Below are 27,960 nucleotides of genomic sequence, written 5' to 3'. Positions count from 1 at the left end.
TTTTTTTTTGTCACAATAACCTTTTATTGTTTCCATGAGAAATGCATAGAATCTGTCGCAGTTCCAGCAGGCCTTTGAGAAGAGCAATTTGCATGTGCTTGGTGTGATTATTTTTTTTAAGGGGTTCATTTCTCCAATTATTTGAATTATGTATGCTCCACTTTTCTGTGTAAGAAATGGTTATTTTCTAAAAGTTTGCTGTTCTTGGCTGTTAAGCAAAACGAATGGGAGCATGTTGTGATTAGAAGAGAGCAGACTGAGGGCAGGTAGTGGTTGAGATGGCATGTTTTGGAAGGAAAGCTCTGAGACAGGGAAGGAGAGGCAAATTCCAGACTGAAGTGTAAGAGTAGACTGAAATACGCTGCCGAAGCGATGCTGTGAAAGTGTGTCTGGGTACAGCACTTGGATATTGCAATTCCTAACAGGAGAGAAGTACCATTGAGAACTTACTGGTTGTTTGTCTCCTTAGAATTGGGCTTAAGGACATATGTGGGCCTGAGGGACAAGACCACACGTTCAACAATTTTATTTTGTTCATCTAGCTGCAGGTGTCCCGTGGATAAATTAAGCTGAGATCCTGCAGTTAAGGCTCAGAATACTTAAGGCCTGTTTGAACACCTTACTGCTGGCATTTTTCAATTCTTGATTATATGTTTTGTTTTTGGTTGACAGCAAAATTAATATAAATCAGCAGCGTGCCCTGGCAGCCAGGAGGCCAACAGCACCCTGGGGTGCATCAGGCCCCGCACTGCCAGCCGGGCGAGGGAAGGGATTGTCCCGCTCTGCTCTGCGCTGGGTGGCCTCACCTCCAGCACCATGTGCGGTTTGGGTGCCACAGTATAAGAAGTGCATAAAAATATTAGAGAGTGTCCAAAGGAGTGCAACAAAGATGGTGTGGGGTCTAGAGGGGAAGATGTGTGAGGAGCAGCTGAGGCCCCTTGGTTTGCTCAGCCCCGAGCAGAGCAGGCTGAGGGGAGGCCTCATGGCGGCCTGCAGCTCCCTCAGGAGGGGAGCGGAGGGGCAGGCGCTGAGCTCTGCTCTCTGGGGACAGCGACAGGACCCGAGGGGACAGCATGGAGCTGGGACAGGGGAGGGTCAGGCTGGGGGTTAGGGAAAGGTTCTGCACCCAGAGGGTGCTTGGGCACTGGGACGGGATGCTTTTCAATGTCATCTTCCTTATGCAAAAAGCAATTCCCCCCACCCCAAATAAACAACGCCAAACTTGTGTCCATGTAGTGACAGAATGAATTGGTGTGTGATTCCTGATGCAGGTTAAATAGTTGACTCTCAAGAGCTAACATTTTGGGTTTTTTTCTTCAGTGTATTCTAGCAGTTGACAAATGAGTAATGTTATGTCAAGAACTTGCTCTGCAGTAGCCAAAAAGACAGGAACTGTGAATCATCTGAGGAAGGTAAATATTATCCCAGGTTTGCACATTAAGAGCAGCGACTCTGCTACCCACACCTGTCTGAGTTCTTTGGAGCTTGGTGGGCTGAATGGTGCACAGCCAGGAAGGCTGAGGTCACAGGGAGGCTGTCACAGGGTTGTCACTCATTTAGGTAGCCTAGTACTACCCACATTTAGATAAAGGCTACATTTTTTTACTTCAGTGTTGTGTTTCCCCCATCTCCTCCTTAGGGAGCAGGAGTTACAGTATACTTGCCTTGACACCATGGGATGCTCATGGCCAAATACAGTGTTGCAGGTATTTTATGAATGTCTGTGCCTACTCTGCTCCTTTCCAAGCTGAGAGGATGTGAACAAGCTCTAAAGTAAAGGTGCTTCAGCTACCATGGCAAGTGTAGCTGGGAGCACCTTAGGACTGAAACTGAACTAGCTTGAAGCACCTCAAGGTTTAAAGCTTGGTAAGAGAGAAACTAGTAGATTTTTTATTATTATTATTATTATTATTATTATTATTTTATTTTATTTTTTTTTTTTTTTTAATCAGAATTATGAATACAGAAACTGCACTTTTATCTATTAGCTCTGAGTATTGTAATGTTTCAGAAAATGCTGTATTCCAGCTTATTTGAGGACTGGAGGAAAGGATAGGATTTAGTTATTTCTAAAGAATGTACTGCAGTAGCTTATTTCTTAATCCTTTAAAGTTGGGCATTACTATTATGTATGCCCTATTAAGGAACTCTTTAGGGTACATCTGAGGGGATCTAGAACTTCCAAATGGGTGAAGTACCTTTTTCTGCCTTTTTTTTTTTTTTTTTTTTTTTTTTTAATAGAAAGTCAAGCTCAGGCAGAAAACTTGAGATAGAATTCAAAGAGATAAACTTGTTGAATTGGAGGATATCTTTAATCTCTTATGAAAAGCTAATTTCTGAAATACAGCAAAAGTTGCGTCTACAGCAAAATACTGCAGTCCATGTGACAAAATGAAATGTTTAATTGTGAAATCAATTTTTAGTCAAAGCTGCAAGCAGTTCTTAATCAGTGCATTTCTGAATTGCATAGTGGGACAAATTTAAGGTTATTGAACACAAAAAAGGGTGAAATGTCTTCCAATAAGATCTTTTCTTATGGCTCAAGTTTAAATACCAGTAGAAAGAAACTCACATAACAAGCTTTCAGGGGCTAGAAGTGCCACTGTAGAAGTACAGTCATTATGAGAATATTTGAAGCAAATGTGATTATCTTTCCAGAACTCAGGTAATGCTATGATTTTGCACCATTTTATGACCTCAGTAATTTTTCTTGGCATTTTGATTAGCACGGTTTTTTATTGTTCCTACAAAAAAAAGGGATTGTTCCTGGTCTGGCTAGGCTGAAAGACTCAGGTGACCTGCAAACTGAAACTGAGGTATAGTTCTTTAAAATTATTTTTATTTGCAAATTCAGCAGCTGAATTTCTCCTTTTTAAGGCTGACTCAATTCTATATTAAAAAATTACTGTTTTTCATGGACAGATTTACCGTAATAGTTTTCTAGAACTTCAAATTTGTGTATCAGTTCCTTTTTGTTTGTTTGTTTGTTTTTTTTGGGGGGTTGTTTTCCCTTGACAACATAGGTACTTCAGAAGCGTGTTTATTTTCTGAAGTTAATTTTGCTTAAGTTTGGTTTCTTAGCATATCTGATTTCAGATCATATGGTAATCCCAGAAAAAAAAAGTAAATGTGATACAGTGCATATTTAAAAGCTGATAGCTTTCTTGATGGGCCATCAACTGAAAGCACACTTTAAAAGTTGGAAAAAAAAACAAAACACAACAATATTAGCTCAATTTATAAATAGTATGTCTGTGAGAGTTATGTAAGTAGGTAACAGTATGCCGGTATGTAATTTTTAAAATTTTTTAAAAAAGGTTCTTGCTGTTTTTCCTCTGCATGCATACCTAAAATAATACTGAAGTTGACTTCTATCCCCCAGCATATAGGATACTTAAGTTACTGGCACAATTGTCACTTCCTTCTAAACTATCATTTTTATGGCAATGCATTTAAGTTGAAGGGCATTTCGCAGTCCAGTGTATAGTACTTCTGGCTTAATGTTGTACAATGCTACGTTAAATCCAGCCTAGGGCCAATCTCGGTCTTAAATGAACTGTACGTACTCCAAAGGACTGGAAGCATCGGAAGAGAGGAAGTGGGTAAATGTACTCATATTTTATACAGTCTGTTGAAGATGGTATGTTGGTTTAGTTTTTTCTTGTTGCTGGCTGAGTAACACCAGGTTTATAATATCAGACAAGTAACCACTGTCCCCCATTGATTGACAAAATCCTTAAAATGTTTCTTCAGCAGATGATCCAGCTGCAAATTCTGCAGTGTGTGTGTCGGTGCATGGGTGTGTGTCCAGTTAGTCAGAACTTAGAATCATGGAATCATGACTAAAGTTGGAAAAGCCCTCCAGGATCATGTGGTCCAACCATCCCTGTACCACCATCAGCCACTAAACCATGTCCCTAAGCACCAGGTCCAGCCTTTCTTCGAACACCCCCAGGGATGGTGACTCCACCACCTCCCTGGGCAGCCTGTTTCAGTGCCAACGTGTGACTTCATTGCCACGTCTACAGAGGGACACGCTCCTGCTTCTGCTTGGGTCACTTTGCTAAATAAAGTAGAATGAGTTTGGCAGCTTCTGGCTTTCTCTCTGATCCAGATGGAGTGCTAGTTCATTTGCTCTTCTTTTGCTGGCTATCTTTCACATCTCTTAAATGTCTTTTCTATGTTTGGATTCTGTTGAATGGCTTGTCCAAGGAGTATTTCCTGGCCTGTATCTTCTTTTTGTGAGTACACCTCATCGATCAGATCCATAAAAAGCATCCACACAGCTTAGGGAACAGTCATAGCCCCAGCCACATTTTGGCTCCTTGCATCTTCCAAATCCTGTGCCAGTGATGAGCGGGAGCAGAACCTGCTCCCAGAACGGACACGGTGTCAACCCTGTTAGGAAACCAAGTGGGGCTTCCTATGATCTAAATTTTCAAGTTTAGCTTTAGTAATTTTGATGATGATGATTTCATTTTAACGAGGGATGGTTTCTGTTGTTTTTCCTGACATGTTTTTTTGTTTCGGGAGAGTTTGAAAACGTTCATTTCATAGTAGTTAAGCATGGTTAAAGGTTTGAAGCAGTTAGCTTGTAGGTCTTTGTCAGGGGAATGTCTGTGGCTTTGCTGTGGCTTGTTTGATGTCAGTGACTTTTGCACTTAACTGACACAGTTTGCATACAGCACGGATTCACAGCTTTAATGTTGGTTTTGAAAGCTTTACTGTTCTCCCTAAACACTTGGAAAACTAGCTTTTAGATGTCTGTTCTTGGGAATGCGAGTGGAGGATAGCTTGAAATCGTAACTAAATGTCCTTTTTCTCTCTCATGCTCTTGAGTTGCTGCATAGAAGTCGCTGTGTGTGCCATCTGGCATATGGTTTCCTTTCTGAAAGGAGGAACCATGCAGTGTTTGAAGGAGACATGTTGTATGTTGAAGTACTTGGAGACTTAAGGCAGCCTGTAAATGAAAGTTAAAAGATGATAAAAGCTGTGATGAAGATGGACAAAAGCCATGTCTTACTATTGCATGCTTACAGTGAGCACAAATCTGTGCTAGTACTAAGTTCATCAAGGAAAAAAACATTAACAGCAACACCAAAAAGTAATGCAAACAAACAGTAAATAAAAGTAATACAAACAAAAAGTGAAATGTTTCTTTTTCCATGTTTATGCCAAGTTGATAGTACAGAGCTGTTATCTGAAGGGTAACCACGGTGTAAGCACTGAGTATGCTCTGGTAGAGGTTATAAGTCACCTTGGAGAACTGGAGTGGCCAGGATTGTGAAATTAAATGAGGGAATGAAGTGTTTCAACTTCACGTTTTGTTTTTCTTCCATACTGAAAATGAAAAGTTGTGTGTTTTTTTTTAATTTGTACTCATGTACATTTTTTTAATAGCTATAATAAATCCCACTAAAGGGTTGGGGTTTGAGGTTGCTCTTGCATGAGGCAAGCTGGCAGTTCATATTCTATTGTAGAACAGTTCCACTTTGTGCCAGATTGGAATAATCTTTGACACTGAGAAGTAGGTTCATAAATGATAGCAGCTTTTCCTATAAATAACACTTATACTGTCTTGCAAAAATACCAACTGGTGGAATTCCAAATTCCATGGTTTAACTTAAGTTGCAGATCAGTTTTGTGGTTACCAGTGTATGACTTGTGAGTTGACACCTGCATTTCACTGAAAGGCTCATTGAGGCTTTCTTTTGTAGCTACTTCAGATACGCAGGTACATTACCTTACATAGAAACACTGAATTTAACAGGAAACAAAAATTGAGTAAACTAATGACTTGGCTTCCGAAGAGCTAAACAACAACATCAGAAGCCCCAGGCTGGAGGGTGGTGGAAGCTGCCAAACATTGCACAGAGACTGTAACTTGCAATTGCTCCCTGGCATGATGGTAGTGTGCGTGCTGACAATGCTCTCCCGAGGCATTTGAGGAGCAGCACAGGCTGCCCAAACTCCTAAAATGGTTTATTTTTAAAATCCGTATTATCTTAAAGTTCTCAGTTCTTATAAAGATAATGAGGAGTTTAATCAGTTGTAACTCAATGATCAATTTTCCTGCTCTGTGCAAAATTAAAAATATTCATTCTCCAGGGGGATTTTATAGTATCCTCTTAGTTCTGACTTTCCTGTGTCAATGTTGGGAGCGAGCTGTCCTTGGGCACTACCTATAGTAACACAGCGAAGCAGCAGTGTAATTAGTTTTCGTATTTCAGAATGATAATACATTTGCTTCAAGCTGCTAAAGTAATGCCATATGCAATCATAGCACTGTTTTAAAAATGATTGTAAAGAAGATCTTTTTGCAGCTTAAGGAAAAGTTCTTAGCAATTTTTCCATAGACAAATTCTGTGCCAGTGATGTGGTTGAAGTTATTGCTAACAAACAAGTTTTCGTGTGTGCTGAAATATGCTACACTACAGTGTTTCTTGAAATCTGATTTTATTTTGATTTTTTTTAATTCTGTACACTGTCAGAACACTGATTCTCAGCCACGAGCATCCCGTGGTGTCAATGCAATTAAGCGTTGTTGGTTGTCGTGTGTTAGGTGCTGATCTGAAGGGTAAAGGTCAACGACAGCAGCCGCCTTCTCATGAGATGCTTTTAGGTCACCCCTAATGGTTAGTGGTAGGAAATGGTCAACAGGAGTATTTAAAGGTCTTGTCGGGTGTGGGTCTGTGTTTGGGTTGGTTAGCATTGACTTGAAGCTACGAATGATATAGTGGAGGACAAACTGATGGCAGTTTGTCACCATTTTAACCTTTTTTATCTTTCCCTAGTGAGTGGTTGCTCTGCCTGTGTGTTCTGTGCGATGGAGGACTGGTTCACAGAGTAGAATAGTAGTCTTGTTGCAAGATTGTAAGAGAGATGTTCATGAAATTAAGCCGAGTAGACGGGAGTTCTTTACTTAATAAAAATGCCATGCAGCTGGAGTACCACTTCGGTAAGGTGGTGTTGGCATAAGTGTGAGTGTACGTGTGTGTGTGTGTGAATGGAGGACTGACTGCTGCCTCTCACCTCATCCTTCTGGAGCCTGGGTAGGTACCAACACTGACATCACTGTTACTTTCAAAATGATCTAAAATGTGTTTTAAGGTGCTGTGTGAACTTTGCTGGTGTTTATTCTGCAGCTGATTGGATGCTGATCTATCGATCTGTAATAAAAAGAAGCGGTGGTCTTGGTACACAAGGAGGCTGCCTGGTGGCTTCTTGTCAGCAAAAAGAAGCAGCCAAGTTCCAGCTGGGCTGGAGCAGTGCTGCAGGAGCCTTTTCTCAGTATCTGCAGGCACCCTCGGAGCATGAGGGATTAAGGAAGGAGAGGTGCAAACCCAGTTTGCTGCTGGGAGGCAGCTGGACGGGCTGTTGACCCTCGCCTACGAGGAAGCCCCAGGTAAGCGAGGTGCCACGTCCCAGGAACAGTAGGGGCAGCTCAAGGCCCATGCACAGCCACTGCACCTGGCAGTCTCGAACAACACGATCACTTACAAAAAGGCCACAGTGAAGATGTGTTGATACCCCCAAAAAACGTAGGGGTCTTACCCGGTTTGTGAAGGACTCAAGAGCAGCTGGCTGCAGCGTGGTTCCTTCGGGCTGGCCCTGTCCCCTCAGATGCATCCTGATAACTTTGCTCTGCTCCCTGCGATTTGTCAGGGTGCCTGGGTTAGTAGAAACAGGGGTTGCCAATAAAACCAGCAGTATTTAATCTATCTATCTATTAAAAGCTTTCTTCTCTTAATAACCATGCATGTGGAAGACTCCGTATTAATATCAGTGTGTTCCATCAGTCTTCTGGGCAGAATCTTGATTAGTTTTTGGGCCACTTTCTTACACAGTTATCAGCATGGAGCATAATCTTTCAGACATTTTTAATTTGGGGCAGAGTGCTGCAGTATCTCCCAGCTTTTCAATGTGTAGACTTCATCTGCTGGCGTTACCAGCTTTCTCGTGGCAGCTTTAAGCATGTTTTGAGACTCCAAGCTCTCTGACCTTATCCCACTGACTTAGAAATCTTTACTCTGTGTGTGTGTGTACCTTAGGGTGTATGCCTCAGTGACTTGCTTTCAGTCACAAGTTTTAAAATACTATCACAAAAATATAAGTAATTTTTTTATGATGATGATGAAAGGGTGTATTACAAGACAAGGCTACTTGGAAAAAAAAAAAAAAAGTCTTCTCTTATCACAGGTATTGTAAAGAGTACTGAAAAATTCTCAGGGACTTGTGCGATCCCGCATTTTTACCTTTCCAAAAGCTGTAGTTGGCTGATAAGCTGAGCTTCTCATCATTGCTAGGGGACAGCTTCACCAAAACATTTCATTATCGTTTGCACAGTGGTGAGAGCCAGCTACTCTTTTCTCCGCACTTTACTCAGGCAGAGCAAAGGACAAGATAATCCCCTTAGCCTGTTAAATGCTCCATTCCAGCTGGTAGGTGATAATTGCATTGTAAGGGGATTAGCATAGTGGGATATGCTTATAGTGTAATGAAAGCTCCCCTATAAGTGTGAAAGTCAGCTGGATACATTCAAGCAGTTTGGGACTTCACGTTTGTGTTTTATGGTGTTGACAAAAATGTGCAAGAAGGAGAAGATGCATCTGGAGAAGATGCACAGTGCCTCTACTTGCCTTTACGTGTCTTTAATAGATTATATATATTTTTGCAGGCATCAGTAGTCTAAATAACTGAAAATCTCGTGTAGGAATAGTGGAGTAGGCTGCTGTTTAGCTGAGCAATTTGGAGGATTTCTGCGATCACAGCCACATTGCACGCATCCGACGTGTTCGCTCCACGCTTACTCAGAAGTGCAGTGACTCTGAAATCGCGGGGACGAGTTGTTAATAGTGTAGGAGCACTCGTGTTATCAAACACTGCCTAGAAATCTGAGTCAGTGAAATTTGAATAAGCCACGCTCTGCGAGGAGTAGCGGAGGAAATTTGTGGCAGTAGGGATAAGAGGATTTTGAGCTGAAAGTAACTCCTGGCGCAGCTGACCAGAAAAATGTTTTGAAATTCGGTCAGTGTCAAGCGTGAGCCCGAGGTAGTGCAAAAGGAGGCTTTTAAGGTCTTGTGTTTTTGAAGTTTAGCCGATGCTGTCAGTAGTGGTAGTGAATCTTATGGCTCAGAGCATTTCGTAAGCTAACTGCAATTTGCCTTCCTTATCTCACAAGATGTTAAAGATCCGCGGGAAGGTGCACAGCAGTCCATGTTTGATTGCCTCCTGCTCGTTGCACTCCCTCCCGTCTTCTGTACCCTACAAGAAACCGGGCCAGCCACACGGTGCTGGCCAGTGTGTGTTGTCTGGGTGTTTTGAACATCTGCACGGTTCTCTTAGTGTTTTGTAGCCAGGCGGATTAGCAATCTGACAGCAGTGCGTGTTTTTACATAAATAAAAAGTCAGGTGCATAAATATGCACTGTTATGTAGCAGATCCTGTAGCGACATTGTATGACCTTACTGTGGGATGAAATTTTCTCATGAATTATGGCTCTGTGAACAGCTGCCTGGTTGCTGTTTCTTCAGTTTCAAGTTCCTGACTTAGCAGCTGTGTGTGTGTGCCTCTGGGAGTAAGGGCAAAATAACATTAGTGTATTTTTTTATGGATGGATGCAGTAATTTTGCCAATCTTGATGTCACTGTTAAGTGTGGTTAAGCTCAACTCGCTCTTACTTCATCATAGATCTGACGGCGGGGTCAAATAGAAAGGTTTTGTTGTTTTTTTTTGTCCTCTACAAAGCTGTGATGTTGAGACATGGCAGTTAAAATGTGTAATATTCAAGTATGTAGCAAACCAAACCATATGTAACAGAATCTTTTTTTTTTTTTTTCTTGTTCTTTAGGTGACAAACAGCATGTTTGGTGCTTCAAGGAAGAAGTTTGTAGAGGGGGTTGATGGTGACTACCATGATGAAAACATGTACTACAGCCAATCATCGATGTTCCCACATCGGTCAGAAAAAGATGTAAGTAGAATAAGATTGTTTTTCACCTTTCAACAGCGAGGTAGTTTAAAGCACGTGAAATGGCTCTCCAGAAATTCATATGGTTTAATAGCAAACTGATCATAATCCTGATAGACCTTCACCTGTGTAAATTTCATAAACGACCTATAGAAAATATTTAGGTTACTGGGTGTGCAAAAAATGCTTAAATGAAGCTTTCCAATTCTGTTTCACAAGTTATTCTGATGAGTTTGAGGAACTTCAGGTGAGTTAGCAAATGATTGACACACATAGAAAAGATTTGCACCTTTACGTAAAGGTGCAACGAGTACTCTCAGAAACCATAGATGCTATTGTTCCAAAGTGATTCTCGGATATTAAATCCCCACTTCTAGATTTAATACATTTAGGGAGAAATCATTGAGATGTGGTAAGTGAGGCACCATGCTGCGCGGTCTACACAGTGAAAGCTGATGCTTGGCACGCTGTTGACATGGTGAATGAGTGTTTTAGTTGCCTACTCTTTCTGTAGGCAATGTTGCAGAAGTGGATCTTAGGATGGGACTTCAAGAGAAGGAAGGTGGGTGTTCCAGTCACCAGGAAAGAGAAATCCTGAAAGCTTGTGGGAGAAGTGGACAAAATGGGGCATAGAAGCTGCTGTAGTTGGCAGAGAAGAGTGATGGCGTACCAAAAGGAAATGGAAAAGTGATTTTTGTAAAAGCTTTTCAAAGTTTCATTTCAAAATCATTGTTAAGGGATTTTTTTTTTCTGTGTAGCTTCACTATTGATCATTACAACTTTGAGTTTATGCTCATGAAATCTTAAAATATTACATGCTATTGTAACAACTTCTTAAAAAGTTGATCAAAATAAATATGTGGTGGTGATATTGAGACTCTCTGGTACACCTTTGATCACTTATGTACAGCTTAAATGTATTTTATGTATTACTTGTTTTGGTGTCTCATATGGCTCACAACAGTTGAGAACATCTGCAAAGGTGGTTGTCTTTTCTTGATACTGTCCCACCAATTTTGCAGCTTTGAAAACTTTTTCTAACCAAAGTTAATTACCCTTTTAAATACTTTTTCACCTGGAGTTTTATGTAAGATGGTGTTCTGTGTATGAAGGCACAATAAACATATTGATTGTGTTGTTATTTGGATAACACTTACTACTGACAGACAAAAATAAGTTTTGTCAGAATTTTCAATGAGTAAACTAATAAAGGATCATGTTCAGAACCTAGATCCAGACTTATGAACACCTGGTGGGAAAACCTTCCAACATTCTGGATCTTGAAACATTTGTCAGTCTTTCTCATTTGACACATTGAAATAGAGTATATTAAAATGTGGGGGGAAAAAACTTAGAGGAAATTTTGGGCAAATAAGTCAATGATCACTTTTTATATTCAGAAACTGCAACTGGCAATAAAATGACTAAAACTTAGCACACACAATCTGTTTGCAACAGTAATTGAAAAAATTGTCTTTTTGTAGTAGAGTTGTCTAAACATTATGCAGTTTTATGCAATTTAAATTATTCCATGTCCATGTCTTTTAATCTTCAGTTTCTTGCGTGTCTTTACTCAGAGCAGGTAAAGCTTTATATAATGTACTACAGGTTTTAGATACAAGTGTGTAGAAAATGGGTTTGAAATAGTTTTTTTTTTTTTTTCTTTTTTTTTTTTCTCCAGTGTATCATTTATACATACAAATCCCTGATCAGTACATGCTTCATGTATCCTGTGGGGCTCTTCAACCTGAAAGAGTAGCTCTGAAGGAAGCTCACTGCATGTGGCCTCCTTAAATACTGCTCTTTGGGAAAGGCTAAAACTTAGTTGGAATTTGCCATTGCACTAAAGTGAGTAGGTGGTGGTCTTTTTAACTTGGTATGACTTTATTGAGGTGATGAATTCAGACACGGTAAAAGTTCCTAATTTCCAAGAGGTTGTTACTGAGTTACACGTGTGCATTCAAAGCAGAGGAACATACTGAAACCTTCCTCAAATTTGGAGTAGAATAAGGATGGTTGGACCAGATGATCTTGGAGGTCTTTTCCAACCTTAATGATTCTGTGACTCGAGTATTGTGTGAAGTTTTGGGTGAAGGGTATAAGATGGACATAAAACTATTAGAGGTTGTCCAAAGGAGGGCTGCAAAGATGGTGAAGAAGGGTCTAGAGGACAAGATGTATGTGGAGCAGCTGAGGCCCCTTGGTTTGCTCAGCCCAGAGCAGAGCTGATTTTTCACTTTACTTTTGACGTCAGAGTTTTTTCTTGTGAAGTGGCATTGCCTTCAGGTTGAGTACAGTGATGCCTTGCACGCAATTTTACAGGGTTGGGAGTTTTTTTTACGTATTAAAACAAGGTAGAAAGAACTCCTTTAGTTAGAGATCCTTTTTTTTTTTTTTTTTTTTTTTTTTTTTTTTTTTCAAATTGTGCTAGGAAATAGTTCTTCACTTGCTAGGATAGAAAAAACACTAGGAGACTGTCTGAAAAAGATGTGAAAAAAACATTTTATGCCTTTTAATGAACTCTTTTTATGGCACTTACTGATTTGGTATTCTTGTGACTTGTTGCTTTGGCTAGTTCAATTTTTAAAAGAATTTTCTTTACCTGAAGGTAAAGTGAACTAAGTAAAGGCTTCTAAACTCATCTTAAATTTTGAAGGCTTCTGCCAAGTGGCAGCAAGTAGCAGCAAATAGTTTAGCAGATATTTTTGCTTCAGAGCCTTACTCTAGCTAAAAAATGAAAAGCTTTCCTCTAATTTGCCTTTTTTTCACTAGGGAATACTGTTCTAGACAGTCGGGATTTATATGCCATTTGAAATGGGAAAGTTGCATGTTGCTTATCTACACAATTGCTTCTAAAATCATATGGGTGCTGCAAGGGTCTATTGTTTTGAGAACAAAAGAGCAGTTCCTTAGATTTTATTCAAGCTATCTAACACTTCCTCTTTACTAAAAAAGCCACTTTTATGGGTGGCTTTGCCATGAGTCATCGCAGCCTTGCTGTGATAAGTAGGCAAGTGGAACACAGCGTAGCCCTGAATGCTCATTCTTTGAATTCTGCTGCACTTAGTATGAGATAACTGGGTCAAAAATACAAGAAATGGCATATTTTATTGGACTTGTATAAAATAAAACAGTTTAAGACTTGGCGTGAAGCAAACGTGGTACTGTAGCTTGAATTGCTAAGAAGGGGCATGCTGTGCCCACAAAATAATCACCCAGCTTATTTGTGGCTGGTGTTGCAAAGCTAATTGAGCTGGCTCTGTACTCAGTAAGATCATTTTAAGGACAGGGTTCCGTGTATTTTTATTTGGATAGAGAGAGAATGACAGAAATCAGTCATTCAAAGATTTCATATACTTTTGAACTAACGTCCTCAAACAAAGGGAAAAATGACAACAAACTTGGGACCCATTCGATGTGAATTTCTTTGATTTCTCATGCATGAGAATGCAAGGCGTTGCCCCTGCAGGGTTTGACCAGTCTGGTCCAATCCATTGAGGATGCCTAATATAAGAAGAGGGCAGCATTTTGCCCTGGAAAGTCTGGCAGCTCAGGGACTTGTGAAAAAGAAGGGGCAGCTTACCTGCAAAGACCTGTGGTAGACTTATCTTCCATTGATTCGACCATTCGCATTTGAAGCAATTTTATCAACCACCTCTTCCTGGGGTAGGGAGTGCTGAAACTAAAATATGCTTTATGTCAAGAAGTATCTTCTTTTGTTCTTAATTGCAGGTACAAGTCTGATTGTGCACAGTCATGCCTTTTAATGAAGGTCTGCACAAACTGTGAGAAAAGTTAGATTTTTTGCAGCGAATGCTTTTCCTTGTTTCTTCTCCCATGCTTTCTTGTTCATTTTTTCTCCTAGTTGCTCAACAGATGATAAAGGGCTCATAGCAGTATAGTAATAATTCTGATTTGCACTTCCAATGGGAAAGTTTGCAGAGCTCATTCCCTTGTGTAAAAAATAATAAAAAATAAAAATAAAAAATCAATATTTTAACTGATTTGGGGTTTTCTCAGTTGAGACCTGATGTTCTTTTGCAGCGCAGTTCTTTCAAAATGCGGCTTCTTGTGAAAACAAATATATTTTAACAACTGGAGCAAGTAACATCAAGCCTGCAGATTAGATTTGGCTCATGGCAAGTATTAATATGGCTCTGTGACACCACTTTCCTGAACTTTCCTAAAGTAGAAAGCCCTCTGATTTGGATCCTGAGCTAGGTGAAATGGATTATTGATTCTGGGAACCTGCTTTCCAGAGGGTTCTGTCCTCCTTGCATAGCAGAAGCACATTCACCATGGATTAAATTCAGGTGTTCCTCTCTCATGAGACAATTGCAGACCCAGTGGCATGAAGGGAGGTGTTGGTATTGTTGTCTTGTAGTGGAGAGGATAATATTACAAAGGGGTGGTCAGAAGATTTTTGTCAAAGCTATTTCCTGCAAACTTTACTTTAAAGTAACTTTACTTTAAAGTAACTTGCAGAACCTTTACATAACTTACTGTGTTGTCAGAAACACAGCCTTAGAAATATGTGGTACTTTTACCATAGGTGAAAGCACTGAAACAAGATTAAGGTTACCATGGAGATTGAGATCCAGAATCTTGCTAGATTTGGGAAACTAAATGTGGAAGGGTTTATCACTCTTCAGGAGACATCTTTGGTTTAGGGTTGCTGAGCACCACCACACGTTGTTCTAGCTTGACTCTGGACTTTTTCATGCAATTCTTGAGGATTTTGAGGAATCCTGTGGTGTCTTTTTTTCCAAAGGCATCTTGCTTGGCATTCGCCTTAGTCATTGCATGAGAATTTGTTAGCTTAGTCAGTCGTAATTCAACTTCAGATGCTGCACTTGGAGTTGTTGTGTTTAAAAATTCCCATGCAATCCCCTCGTATCAGAAGGAGCAGTCGAAGCGCTGAAGCTAATGCTGACGGATTTAATTGAGCTGGTTTATATGAAGATAACTTTCATATTCAGAATAGCTTTGATCCATTTGTGGACAAAAGAAAAAGAAAGGCTTGTTTTAGGAGAAAATAAAGTAATGTCTTCTATTATAAATGGAAAATGAGTATTTTTATATGCGTTATATTGCATGTAAATGTACTCGTAGATTTGACTGAATAGGGGGTTCATTTGCCTTGCTTTGTGAGATATATTCCTTGAAGTGTGAGATGCAAAGCAATGGGCTTGCATTTTACCTTCCTGAAGAGTGATTGACATGCCTGGCATCTTTTAGTGGGTGCGTAATGTATTTTAACAAAACACATTGTGAACAGATTAAAGGTGCAATGCCTTAACTTGAAAACAGTTGGGATGGTTTCTATGGGATGAGATGGAAGAAACTTTCTCAAGTTGTTAATTTAATGCAGTGCACCTTTTCAGAATCCATCATCATTCTTCTTACAGCTTGCATTTCTGTCTTAACTTCATATGGCCTGTCTGAACTTAAGTTATGGCCTATGAAGGAAGTATCAAAAGTTCAAAGTGCAAAACCCCCTTTTTCCGTTTCACCTGTAAGTTAGTATTTGGATGGGGTTATCAAACCAAACAATACATGATAAGCTGATTTAGTTAAGAAAATAGATTTACATATCCTGACGGTTTGCAAGAAGCATATATCCAAATTAGTTTGTTTCACATCACTTACGTTACAATCTGAAATTGTCACAAAGAAATTAATTTCACTGTTGATGATTGTAGCATTACTTCTATACTGTTGAGTTCACATTTAATTCTTTACTACACTGTGGTAGGTGGTGTTGTTTCTGTGCTTTATCTAAAAGTTATATTTTATTCCATCTTCACTTAAACCAACGATATAAGATAGGTTTCACACGTCAGCATCAGCATTTGAAGTGGTTCCTTGGACCGGATTACGTCCATGCATAAAATCACATCTCTTCTAAAGGGAAAAGTTCTGGTCCCTTACACAAAGATTCAGCTCACGGAACAGATTGCATTGTAATTATTGGTGTTTGATACTCTCGGTGTGTGGGGGGTGGTGGCGGTGGTTTTCTTTTTTTGTTTGGTTGGTTTTAGCTTTTAGTATGCAACTGGATATTTGATTAGAATAAAATATTTGCTTGTTGTCCTGGTTCTTAATGGCTTACGGCATTTTTTGTAGCAGCTTTCAAGAAGTTTTTAGTAACCTCTTGGCTCATTAATGCACTGCAACATCGGACTGAATGTCTTACACAGAGAAAATTTGTTTTAAAACTTTTACCTTCATAGCCGCGTTAACCTCTGTCATTAACAATTAATGACAATTAATAATGTCATTGTCACTCAAAGGCAATATCCTGCCTTTAAGACCTTCAGATACAGCTGCCAACGAGAGAAAACTTCCAGCTGAGCATAATGCAGAAGGTGGTGCTTACTGCGCGTTCCTCACTCCGTGTGCTGCCCAAACACCACCAGAGACAGGAGGCCACAACCTTAAATGATGAAATCTGGAAGGCTGAATACAATTTCATGTTTGTTTGTTTGTTTTTTCTATTGTATTTGTTTTTATATTTCACAAGTAACGGATATCAGTAAAATCTTCGCTTATGAATAATTCCCTCCAGTTACCAGGCTCTCAAAGTTTGCTCATTGTTCTCTGATTTTCAGGTTTATAAATATTTTTTTGCAACGTGTGAATTTTGTGAACACTATTAAAAAACAGCTTGCAATATAGAGGAGGACTGATAATTCTAAATATTAAAGTGGAAGAGCATGTAAAATCACATTTTTATCAGTTATTTGTTGGGTTGGATAGGGTTTTTTTGGGCATCACTGTAACACTTTCTCCTTTTGAGGCTGTGGGTCAGCTGCTTTATTATTAAACAGCGCAGCACAGATGGCAGATACCAGAAATAAAGTAGTGCAAATACAAAATTATGCTGATGCTTGCACCTGTGAGAAAGCCATCATTTATCAAGCCAGATATTACTCACACACTTCTTTGCTTCTTCTAACGTGTTTTTGCTTTTAGGAACTGCATTTCTAGAGTCAGGTTGAGGTCGGCTTTGTGTTAAAGTGGCTTCGGGCTGTAACTGCATAACGCAGTGCCCTTTGCAGGAGCGTTGCTCTACTGAAGGTTTCTTTGTGCCACGGCAGGTATGGTGACAGCCAGCTGTCCCCACGGTGGGGTGGCAGGCTGCGGGGAGGAGGCAGGATGCTGCGGCACGGGAGGGAGGTGGAAAGAAACCCTATAAGCACTGCTGGTGCTGCTGAGCCTCCTCCTGTCCTGCTTCCCAACATGTAGGGGAAAGCCCGTTGCAATAGCTTGGTTAGTTGTATCGGCCTAAGGTGGAAGAGAAGCAATAATGCCAAAGTTTGAGGAGTGGTGGTTATCTGTACGTGTGCAGCAAAAGCTGACGGTGTCAGGAGCTTGTTGGGTGCCTACTGCTGGGATATGGTGCTCATTGGTGTGATTTCAGTAATTTGGGTAGGATTCCTTGTTTTCCCAAAGGTCGTTGCAGGTATAATTTTGAGCACTGTTCCTAAAATACGGACAGAATTCAGTAAAGTTCAAAAGCCTCTCTTGCACTTGGTAAGATCTTTAGTGACCCTAAGGGTTAGACTGCTTCAGCTTTGGTAAGGTTGTGGTGCCTTTTGGTTGTTATAGACCAAAAGAAGTTCACGAGTGACTTAGAGCCACTGCTTTTAGTACACTCTTGGAGAACTTTAATCAGCCCGTTAGGGATCCGCTGTATTTCTTCTTTCTTCTGGAGGATTAACATATTTAGGATATGGAGGATAACATGACTTTAAAACGAGTTGCTTGACGTGCTGAATTTGATACGTGGCCTTTATTCTGGCCTTCCATGAGGGTTGCTCTCCGAGTCCTTTTGAATTTCACTTTTCCTATAACAGCAAATGGCGCAACGCATGTGACCTACTTTGCAGTGTTTCAAAAGGAAATCCAATTTGTTATAAGCATTGCTCCTTAAATGTTATTCGCCATTTCTTTTCTTTTAACTGTTTTTTTTTAAAAAATTAGTACTCAGTATAGAAGAGAGGGGATTTTATGTTCCTCTCTTTCAAATAGTTTAGTACCTCCTAGGTCTGTGATTATTTATGTATGCAAGCTGATGTTATAACTGCAAGATTTTTATGCTGAGATTTGTACCATCTTCTGCTTATTATATCACATGCTATCACTGCAAGTTTGGACTAACCTAAGCAGCTATTCTTGTGGGATTTTCTTTTTGGTCTAACTGTTTTGCTTATCTGTCCGAAAGCGGGTAGTAATTCGGTCTGCTGCTTGTGCCTTGGTGCCTGATTGGCTGTTAGGTTGTGGTTTTTGTTTTTGGTTTTTTTTTTTTTGGTCAGTCTGTCTTTTGAGGTCTGTCAAACTTATTTTTCCGTGGAATTAGAGTTTGCCATCCCTTGCAGCACATTCCAGGCTTTCCAACTTGTCAAATGTTAATGTGTTTGTTTTTCTAAGTGTTTTAAGAAAGGAAAGCAGAAGTAAAACTGGCGTAAGAGCTTGTTTTATCAGTGTTTAACATACGTGAGTTTGGTAGCTTGGGTGGGGAGTGTGCTTTTGGAGCCTGTCTCCCCCGTGTCCCCACTTCACCACACCTTGGTCCATGTCACAGAGCAGCCGTGGTGTGAATCTGTCTGATTCCTTTGGGAGCAACGTGAGCTGGAAGAGATGCTCCAGGAGTGCACCAGTCATATTGCGTTCACTAATGGGCAACTGGTCCACAGGATCAGGTGTTCTAATTAAGGCTAACTCCAGTTAGAAATGTATACAGTGTATATGTTAGGCCTTCAGGCAGTCTTTCACTAAGAAGGAGGAGCTTAGATCCACGCTGGCATGTATTTCAGTTATTGTTTTTCTGCAGAAAGTTTTTGTCTTAGTAGTTCAGCCCTCTTATATGTGCAAGCGTGTGTGCTTACTGCTGTGGTTGATTCCTACAAAATGTGTGCGCAGTGTTCAAAGTACACGTGATTGTGTAGAAGTTTGAGGTAATATTTCCAATATATTTTCTGACAGCTTATAGGAATTTTCTACTGTAACTTTTCCTCTCATGCCTATGTATGTGTTCAAAAAATCATAAATACTTTCTGTAATTTATAAACATCAGAACCACTCCTGATATTTAGCGTCTACCCTGCAAGTTTTACTTCTCATTTCTGCCATCTAGATTTGACTCAGGTATAGACAGCTAGCTAACAAATCCAGTTTCTAAGGTTTGTTCCAGCTTTACATCTGTCTAGTTTAAGTCAGCAAAACACTTTGCAGTTCATCACAGTGAAAGTGATTTTGATTGGAATTTTTTTCTCTCAAGATGAGCAAGGTTGAAATCCCATTACCTGGAGGAATCCAGGTATTCCCGTTTTTTTTTGTTTTGTTTTTTTTATATATATATATATTTATATAATATATGTATCCTGGAATGGCGGCTTGCTGAAGGAAGCTGTGTAATCTGTTCTAATGCTTAACTATCCTTAAGATTGCAAAGTGTTTGTTTTGTTTTGTTTTTTCCTGAATCTCCTGTTCCTCAAATATATTATCAATGCATTCCACTTCTGCAGCAGCATGGAGAGTTCCTTCTTTTCCTCTCACAGTTGTGACTGGTGTCCATGTCCCTACCTTAGTTGCCTTCGTTTTGGCAGTGTGCAAATCACAGTCTTTATTCATGGGTCATGGATTTTTAGATTTTACTCTTACCTTTCAGATACTTACTCTTGAGAGTCTGTAGTTTATCACATTTCATGTGTAGTGCCTGGAAGTGGGCAAAAAAAAGTTTTTAATGGCAATACCTGGTAATACGCGTTATTTCTAAATTATTTCTCTATCTTCCTCCTCTGTGCTAAGTGTTGCAAGTTAAAGAAAGTCTGTTTTTATACATTCCAAGTCATAGATTTTCTTATTGACATGTAATGTGCTGTTGCAGTTTGTATTGTGCAGATATTTTAGGGAGTTTCTAAAACTTGATGATTGAAGAAGAGGGGGTTTTCATTTGCTTGATTGTCAAAAGAATGTGCTATTGCAAACTTTCGGAGCAAGGTAACATGATATCTTTGTGTCTTTAACCTTTTATTCTTTCTTTTAAATTTTAGATGCTGGCATCACCATCAACATCAGGTCAGCTGTCTCAGTTTGGGGCAAGTTTATACGGGCAACAAAGTAAGAACTATTTTTCTTGATTTTATTAGATATTCTAGTTTCACGCACTTCAGAGAGAGAACTCTTAGCTCTTTGGGCTTTTTTGCTGATTGTAAAGGCTGTCTGCTTGAGTGTGTGTGGTTTTTGGTTATTTATTTATTTTTGCAAGATAAACTTTTGCATTATCCATTTTTTGCAGTGTTTAGCACGCAAAGTGTCATGTATTGACACCATATAGCTGTTAAATATCCAAGGACAGTAATCCTATTAAGAGTGTCTGTGATTTAACTGGCTCTGAAAAAAAAACGATGGCCAAAATGAGCCTGCTTCAGAAAAACACGTAAGGAATAGAAGAAAACAAATTATAACTGATATTTGATGCTCTGCAGGAGCAAATTAAGTCTTGTCTATATGTTTGGCAGCTCACATTTGGCAAAGAATTACGCCAGTAAGTTTTGTTTCCTTCTGTTCCGTTTTCTTTCCATCTATTGAGGATTTTTTTTCCCGTATCTGCCAGTCTTGTGTATACTGTTGCTGCTGAAGATACAGAGAATTAGTCACAGTGTGCAGTGCTGGATCAGACCTAAGTGCCAGAGTTAAGAACTGAACCTCCCTGTAGTCAAGAGGGGCACAGGCAGAGTGAGTCAGAGCACCTGAGTTAGATAGAGTTACACAAGTAAAACAGGTTTGTGAACGCCTTTCATCACTGTGCTTTTGAATGTTTGCAGCTTTCTAGCCAAGTGCTTCCCACTCAGATACTAAGGAAAAGTGTCTTCAGGATATTTTAGAGTGTGGATTTTTTAATCGGGACAAACTAAAAGCTTTGTCTCTTAGGTACATGACCTGAGGTAAAAGTTTTTGTTTAGGCTTTCTTCAAATAGTTTAAAATTTATAGTGATTTTTGACCCTCTCAGAGGCTGTTGATGGGTGACCACATTACACCAAGTGGTTTTTGATTATTCTACTGAGACCTTACAGTCAGTTTCTGGCCAGTCTGAGAGTCAGGTTTGGATTTTGGCTTGGGTCCTCAATGTGGCACTGCTGAACCTTTCAGGCTCAGCTGTTTAAAGAGACTGAAGTAGTGATTTATTCTGTTTGTCACTGTTATTTGTTGATTATTTTTATTGGCAACTTTTTTTTTCATGAAACTTGGCTGTTCAGCCAGTTGTATGTTCTTTCTAGGACTTAATCTCACGTGGAGACATGCATGGCTGAAAATTAGGAAGTAAATATTGTAAAAGTTCATTTTCTTCCAAGTACTGAGAAAGAAGGGGGAGTAAATGCTTCTGATTAAATATTTTGGGGAAAAACAAAGCAGCTCATGTCCATATGCTTTCAAATTCGTAGGTGTCAATCATTTAGCACAATGTTAAACTTATTTTCTAAGCACAAAACAAGCCACTTCATTGATCAGGCTGTGATGTAGCCCATGTAGATCTCGTCTTGGTTTAAAAAATGTGAAAAAGGGAAGCATAAGGAAGTTTTTTTTTGTAATGGTGAATATTTCAACTGCCCTTACTTGCCAAACGTAAAAATATAGTGACAGTGCTATCCATAAAATGAAATCTGATCTAAAGAAAGCCAACATCAAGAAAAAACATTATTAGTGAAAAACTGGCTTTGTTGGAGCGAGTGCTTGACAAAATTAACCTAAATGCAGTAATTATGTTTTTCAGTGTATTGTCTCTAGTTTCGAATAATGTATTTTCTTTACCATTTTATTTTTAAAATTCCACCTAATTGTTAATTAGTGTGAAATATTTATAACACGCTCATTGAAATTATTCTGATGCAGCAAATTGCCAAAATATTTACAGCAAGCACCTTGATACAATCAGCAATTACTGAAGTCTTGCGAGGCTTGTTACAGTGAGTCACGCTACCTCTTAGTCTGAGCGTAGAGAGAGAAATTCGTGGTATCAAAATTCCTCGTTGCACGCTTTTTGGGCTGCAAATTGTAGGGTAAAACACTGGGCAGGCAGTGCTGCAAGGATGGGAGCTGAACAGCTGCAGGGTTCCTTCAGACCGTGTCCGTACCAATAACCTGAGCGTATGCTCTGTCCGTTCTTTGCATTCCTCGTACTTCATCATGTCGTACGCTGGCATATTCAGCTCTTCTGAAGGGGTGATCTATCATCAGAGAGTGCTGATCCCTCCTAATTTTTCTTTCCTTTTGTCTACCACATAAGGTTTTGAATTCCGAGTCTACCTCAGCAGCTTTATGCTAAGGTGATAGGGCTGTTATTTATAGCTCTCAGGGTTTATATGCAAGTGTACTTCTGTTGATATGTTGCACTAAATGGCTTCTTTTGTCTTTGGACATCACTCTGAAACTTCATGAATACAGAAAAGCAATGTGAGAACGATGACAAACTTCATGAAGTTTTCTGGTATTTTGAGACAGAGCAGCCAACTGGCTATTTTTTGTTGTTCTGAGTTAAGGTGATTTACATATGTATATATGGATATGGATATATATTTAATAAAGTGCAAACTTTATTGCACCAAAATCCTTGTGTAGAAAATACTCCTGATCACAATGTTCAAAAAGCAGGAAAAAAAAAAATAACAAAAACCCTGCTGTATGCTTATAATTGCTAATTGAGGGCAGTTAAATTCCTGCTTGCTTTCATTCCTCAAAGAATCAAATCGAACTTGACCATAACTCTTATCTAAAGGAAACTTAAAGTTTACGAAGAAGTTTCCCGAAAGGTTGATTTTGTTGTCCTGAAAGCAGTGTTACTTAAAATTCAAAATTTTATTTTTTATTATATATTTGCAAAATGGTACTTTTTTTTTAAAGATGATGTATAGATCTCCATGTCCTCATCAACAAATCAAAACTCATCCTGTTCTCTTCAGTGTACATCCCAAAGGCAACAAAATGCTGTTAGTGACTCAGAGGCTGAAATTGCTCAAGTTTCACAAAAACGGGGCTATCTGTGTGATAACGGGGCTTCTACTATGCAAAGAAGGACTTAGCTTTTACACTGCACTTTTCCTTCAGTCGTTGCACTTTTTTTAGGTTGTCAGCGTAAATTGTTTCCACCCACACCTACCTGATGGCTAAGACTTTGTTCCGGATTGCTATATATCTCCACCCCTCTGAATTTTTTTTCAATAGGTGCACTAGGCCTTCCAATGAGGGGAATGAGCAACAATACCCCTCAGTTAAATCGCAGCTTATCACAAGGCACTCAGTTACCGAGCCACGTAACGCCAACAACAGGGGTACCAACAATGTCACTTCACACGCCTCCATCTCCGAGCAGGTATTTATTGATAGCCAATGTTTCTGCAATTGTGTCTTTCTGCAGGGCACTTATTAAATGTTCTGCATATTGTGCCTCAGCTACTTTAGTCTGATTAAATAAAAAAAAATATAGTTTTTATTGACCGCTGTCTGTGTTAGGTAAGTAATACTGTAAAACAGTAAGATAAGACTTACTGTAAAACAGTATTTCGGTATGTAAAGGACAGTTTGCTGGCAAATCCTGCTTCAGAATGTAAGAGACTGGATTTTTTGGCTGTTCTGGAAATTGAATGGTTAAAGTTTTTAAATGGATGTCATACAGTTTGAAAATATTAAGGTAGTAGGTCTGAAGTGCTCTTTAATACAGAGCTGTAACACCTTTTTGAATGCATAATACTTAAGTATTTATCTAAACCTGACTGAGGACTTGATTAGTACACAATGGGTCATCTGGTGTTTCTGAAGAAATCCCAAACTACGTTAATTATAGAGAGTAACCCAAACAAGCTGTGTTGATCTAAGCATAAATTAAGTTGCAACAGCTCGAAGTCCATCCTATGTTAGTAATTTAAATGAGTAACCAAATAGTATTGTATAGATTCATCTGTATGGATGGTTTTTCTCTTTCAGGGGGATATTGCCTATGAATCCTAGGAATATGATGAACCACTCCCAAGTTGGTCAGGGCATTGGAATTCCCAGCAGGACAAACAGCATGAGCAGTTCAGGGTTAGGCAGCCCCAACAGAAGCTCTCCAAGCATAATATGTATGCCAAAGCAGCAACCCTCTCGACAACCTTTTACTGTGAACAGGTAAGGCTGTTTGGTCAGACCATCCCTCTACAGCCATGGATGGACATCCTCATTCTTTAGTACTCCTCTCAAAGTCTGATTCTTATCCATCAGAAGAAAACTTGAAAGTGCTGCTTTGTGTGTTCCAGTCAGTAGTAAGCTTTGAAGCTGCTTTTAATACTCATATGGACTTTTTGAGGCCTTTCAGCTAAATTCTGTTTCTGACTTTTGAATTTCTACTACTACCTATACAAAATTTGTGATGTTTCTATTGGGTTCCTGAATTTGTTCTGGAAACATACCCTGATTTTTGTGTATATCCTTCCATGTTAAGACTATTCATCTATGAGTTTGGGAAGAAGTAAGGCAAGACATAATACAGAATAACTACTTAACAATAACAATAATAGTTATTCTGGAAGAATTGTTAACTGACTTGGACACAATAGGGACATTGTATTTTACTTCTTTGAATTCTGGAATAACATGGAGAGCAGTGGGTTACCACTCATTTAAGGATTTGGTGTTCATTTGCTGCTAGAAATTTCTCAACCTTTTTTTCTATCTTTGGGCAAGATTCTGGCATCAGAAATCATTGGGCTTTAAACTATGATTTGTTGGTATGGTTATGCTTAGTTTATATTGATTACGTTGTAGTAAAAAGTGTGTTGATTCTAATTACATAGCACATAGTCACAGCTTCGCACAACTGACCATTTTCCAGGTTTCATTCCCCAGACTTGTGATCCCTGTGCTCCCAGTTTCTTCCTTTTTTCTTACTTTAGGCCCTTCCTGGGGGACTGATTGCTACACTGAGCACAAATGCACTCCTTACAGTCATATGCTACTTCTTACCCAATCTAGAATTTTACAAAACAGATAAAGAGAAATGAATGTCAGAGTTATCTGAAACTTGCCCAATCTGTTTAGTTCTAGAGCTTTGCATTATGATGTAGTCATTCAATAAAACTTGTATTAATCAAAGTAATAGAGATTTGGTGGTAGTAGTTTGTGTTCTTGGAGCTTGAGAAGACTTCGCATTTTGCCTTTTCTTTCCTGTGATGTAGCAGCAAGCAAAGGAAATGATAATTTCAAAAGATAATTTTATATTTTAAGGTATTTTTGAAACTTGAGCATCACAAAAGTTTGAAATGGTAATATATTTGAAAACTACATGAAGAGGATAATGAATTTGGGGATTGATACGTATATAGAGGAAGTACTTGTTTAAACAACATCCAGCTGTAGGACAAAGATAATGAAATCCTAGTGTGTAGGAGCGTTTGAATTAAAATCCTCATCTTTCACTGTTTGCATTGTATAGTTCATGTTAATGCTGCTACAGCTTTTACAAGTAGAGAAGGACATATCACTGGAACAACGACAAGTTCTTATTCCACAATTTATTAGTCTGCAAGTGTCAAAATAGTATATATCCAATGGTTAATTTGATTAAATGGTGAAATGATACTTGGAGGGAACAAAAAGTTTGTTCCCTAGTGAGATGTGCATGAGTTATGTGACTTCCATGAAGTATTTTGTGAATTAATGCCTTAGTTGGAGCAACGAATGTTTTTAATACTTTGAATACATAAAATACTTCACTTCGCCTTTCTTAGTCCTATCAGTAAAAGATGTTGGAAGCTGAGATGATGCGGGTTAACACACAGTTTGCAAATAATTGTAGGGAAGCACGCATCTTGTGGCCTAACCCCTTTCTTATCCTTTAAATTCTTGACCTGGTTATTTCTAATTGCCTTAAAAACAAACAAACCTTGTATGAGAAACATGGTCTGCTATCAAGCTAGATTATGTACCCTCAAGATCAAATTGTGTCCAGTTGGTGCTCTCACTAGGTCTAAGATTCACAGAGGATACTAGCAATGTATTCCTTCCAGTGCATGAAATGTCAGAGATCTGGATGTCCTTCAAATTGGATAGGATAATGTCCTTTATCCTTCAAAAAAAAATGCACCATCTTGCTGGAGCAAAGCAGGATAGGACCATTCCTGACTAACTGTTCCCTTTCTTGATGTCTCTGCCCAAATTGAAGCATTTAGGGTTATTGCAAATTGAAATTAAATGCTGCAGATTTGGAATTGCGAAAAACTCATATGGATAAAATTTCCACTAGGAAAACATTTGGCACTTTTATGCACAGAAACTTCTAAAATATCAACTTACGTCCTGTTACAGGGAGAAGTGAGTGTTAGGGTTTCCCATAGGGCAGAAATTCCAAATTTCACTCAGTTCTGGGCTACCTTCTCAACATCTTCAGCTTGAATAGGACGGAGCAGATCATTTGTCAGACCTAATTCTTAGATGTCTTCAAACATTTTTGCTTGACTGTATGAAACTTCATTTTAACCGGTGTCCTTGTGTGGCAGAAACCACACCAATGTTCCTGATACTGCCGTGTGTACATTGTGGTGATTGCACATAATAACTTCCAGCTTTTAATTGAGTCTTTACGAACTTGATCGCTTCTGTGATCCAGCTTACCACCTGCAAGCGAATACTTTAGTCTGACTTTTTGCTAGTTTATTTCCTGCTGTTTCATTTTTCAGCGTGAAATTTTTCAGTAATGATCGCGTTTGTCATAGTTTGTTGGTTGACAGATATCTAAGATATTGTGGCTATTAAAAAAAATCAAGTTTTGAAGTCATTTCTGGTTGTATTGATTCAGCAGTGCTTGCTCAGAAATTTCAAAAGTATAAAGGAAAGTAATTAAAAAATTAGTTTAGGCTAGTAGGTGTTGCTTTAGCTGAAATAATTTAAGTGTCTTAGGCTTTTTTCCATAATGCCTTCAGCTGGGAATTAGGAAGCCTCAATACCTTTTTCTCTGACTTCTTGGATTTTTTTTTTCACAGTATGTCTGGATTTGGGATGAACAGAAATCAGGCGTTCGGAATGAATAACTCCTTATCAAGTAACATTTTTAATGGAACAGGTGAGTTTACTCACATTTATGCTGATTTTGAAGTACAGCAGAAAGATTTATTTATTTATTATTGGATAAGGCTGGTTGGAAGTACTTGGAGTGCAGTTGTTGCACAGAAGCGCTGCCCTTACAAAATAACTCTGTGATCTTCAGCAGAGTCTGTAACCCTGACGTTAATGTGGGAAAAGTATTTTGTTATTTTAGTTTGAAGATTCAGTGGAGATACAAGTGTGTTAATGGTTGGTTTGTTTTTTCTCATGGCGTAACGCAACATAAGAGCAGTGTTATGACACCCAGTGTCACTGCTTCATGCCAATGGATTGTGAGCAGATACTCACTGTACCTCACGTGACTATAAGTTACACCTGGTTGGTTACAAATGCAAAATAACCTACGGAATCAGAAAGGAAATCAGAGAAGAAAAGATTCACGTTCCTATGAAAGCATTACAGAGGATAAACACAGCAGGACAGCGCTTTTAGAGACCTCAAACTCCTTTTGAGCAGCTGCTTTATGAAGTGATCCTTTCAATCAGCTGTTTCAGTTGTGATTTTTCCCAGGAAATTACATTCTCACCTGATTTTAATGATTCGAGAGAGGGAGATGCTCTTGCTTGATGGTGCTGTAGGCTCATGGGTGCTGCGGTTTGTTGGTGGCCACCCACCCGGGGGCACCGCTGATGTCACAGCACGGAAGGCTCAGCCGAGGGGTTTGGTGTCCCCGGCACCTTCTGATATCTCCACGGAGCTGCCCTGCTCACCTTGCCCATGTCGTGTGTTCGCCATTACAAAAATGTTTCCCATGTTACTTGTCCTGCGTTGGCACTGCACCTGCTTGAGCTTTATCGTGTCTTACCTTTCCTAAGGAAAAAAGAGCTCCTTGATGCTGTTGCTGATATGG

General features: G+C 39.3%; 1 protein-coding gene across 2 annotated transcripts in view; it reads left to right on the top strand.

The window, feature by feature from the left end:
• CNOT2 (CCR4-NOT transcription complex subunit 2) overlaps nucleotides 1-27,960 on the top strand; it is an 85,179-nt gene that overhangs the window by 38,943 nt on the left and 18,276 nt on the right. For both annotated transcript variants that reach the window (XM_084305415.1, XM_084305414.1), the window contains 5 exons: nucleotides 9,851-9,973; nucleotides 20,029-20,095; nucleotides 23,199-23,346; nucleotides 23,958-24,140; nucleotides 26,990-27,069. In XM_084305415.1, the coding sequence (XP_084161541.1) occupies nucleotides 9,863-9,973; nucleotides 20,029-20,095; nucleotides 23,199-23,346; nucleotides 23,958-24,140; nucleotides 26,990-27,069 (589 nt within the window). In that variant the 5' untranslated portion in view covers nucleotides 9,851-9,862. The remainder of the gene's footprint in view (nucleotides 1-9,850; nucleotides 9,974-20,028; nucleotides 20,096-23,198; nucleotides 23,347-23,957; nucleotides 24,141-26,989; nucleotides 27,070-27,960) is intronic.

This window comes from Netta rufina, assembly GCF_964035555.1.
Source record: "Netta rufina genome assembly, chromosome: 1".
NCBI classification, from domain to species: Eukaryota; Metazoa; Chordata; class Aves; order Anseriformes; family Anatidae; genus Netta; species Netta rufina.
The sequence above is the reverse complement of the archived record's forward strand: the minus strand, read 5'-3'. Positions and strand labels throughout refer to the sequence as shown.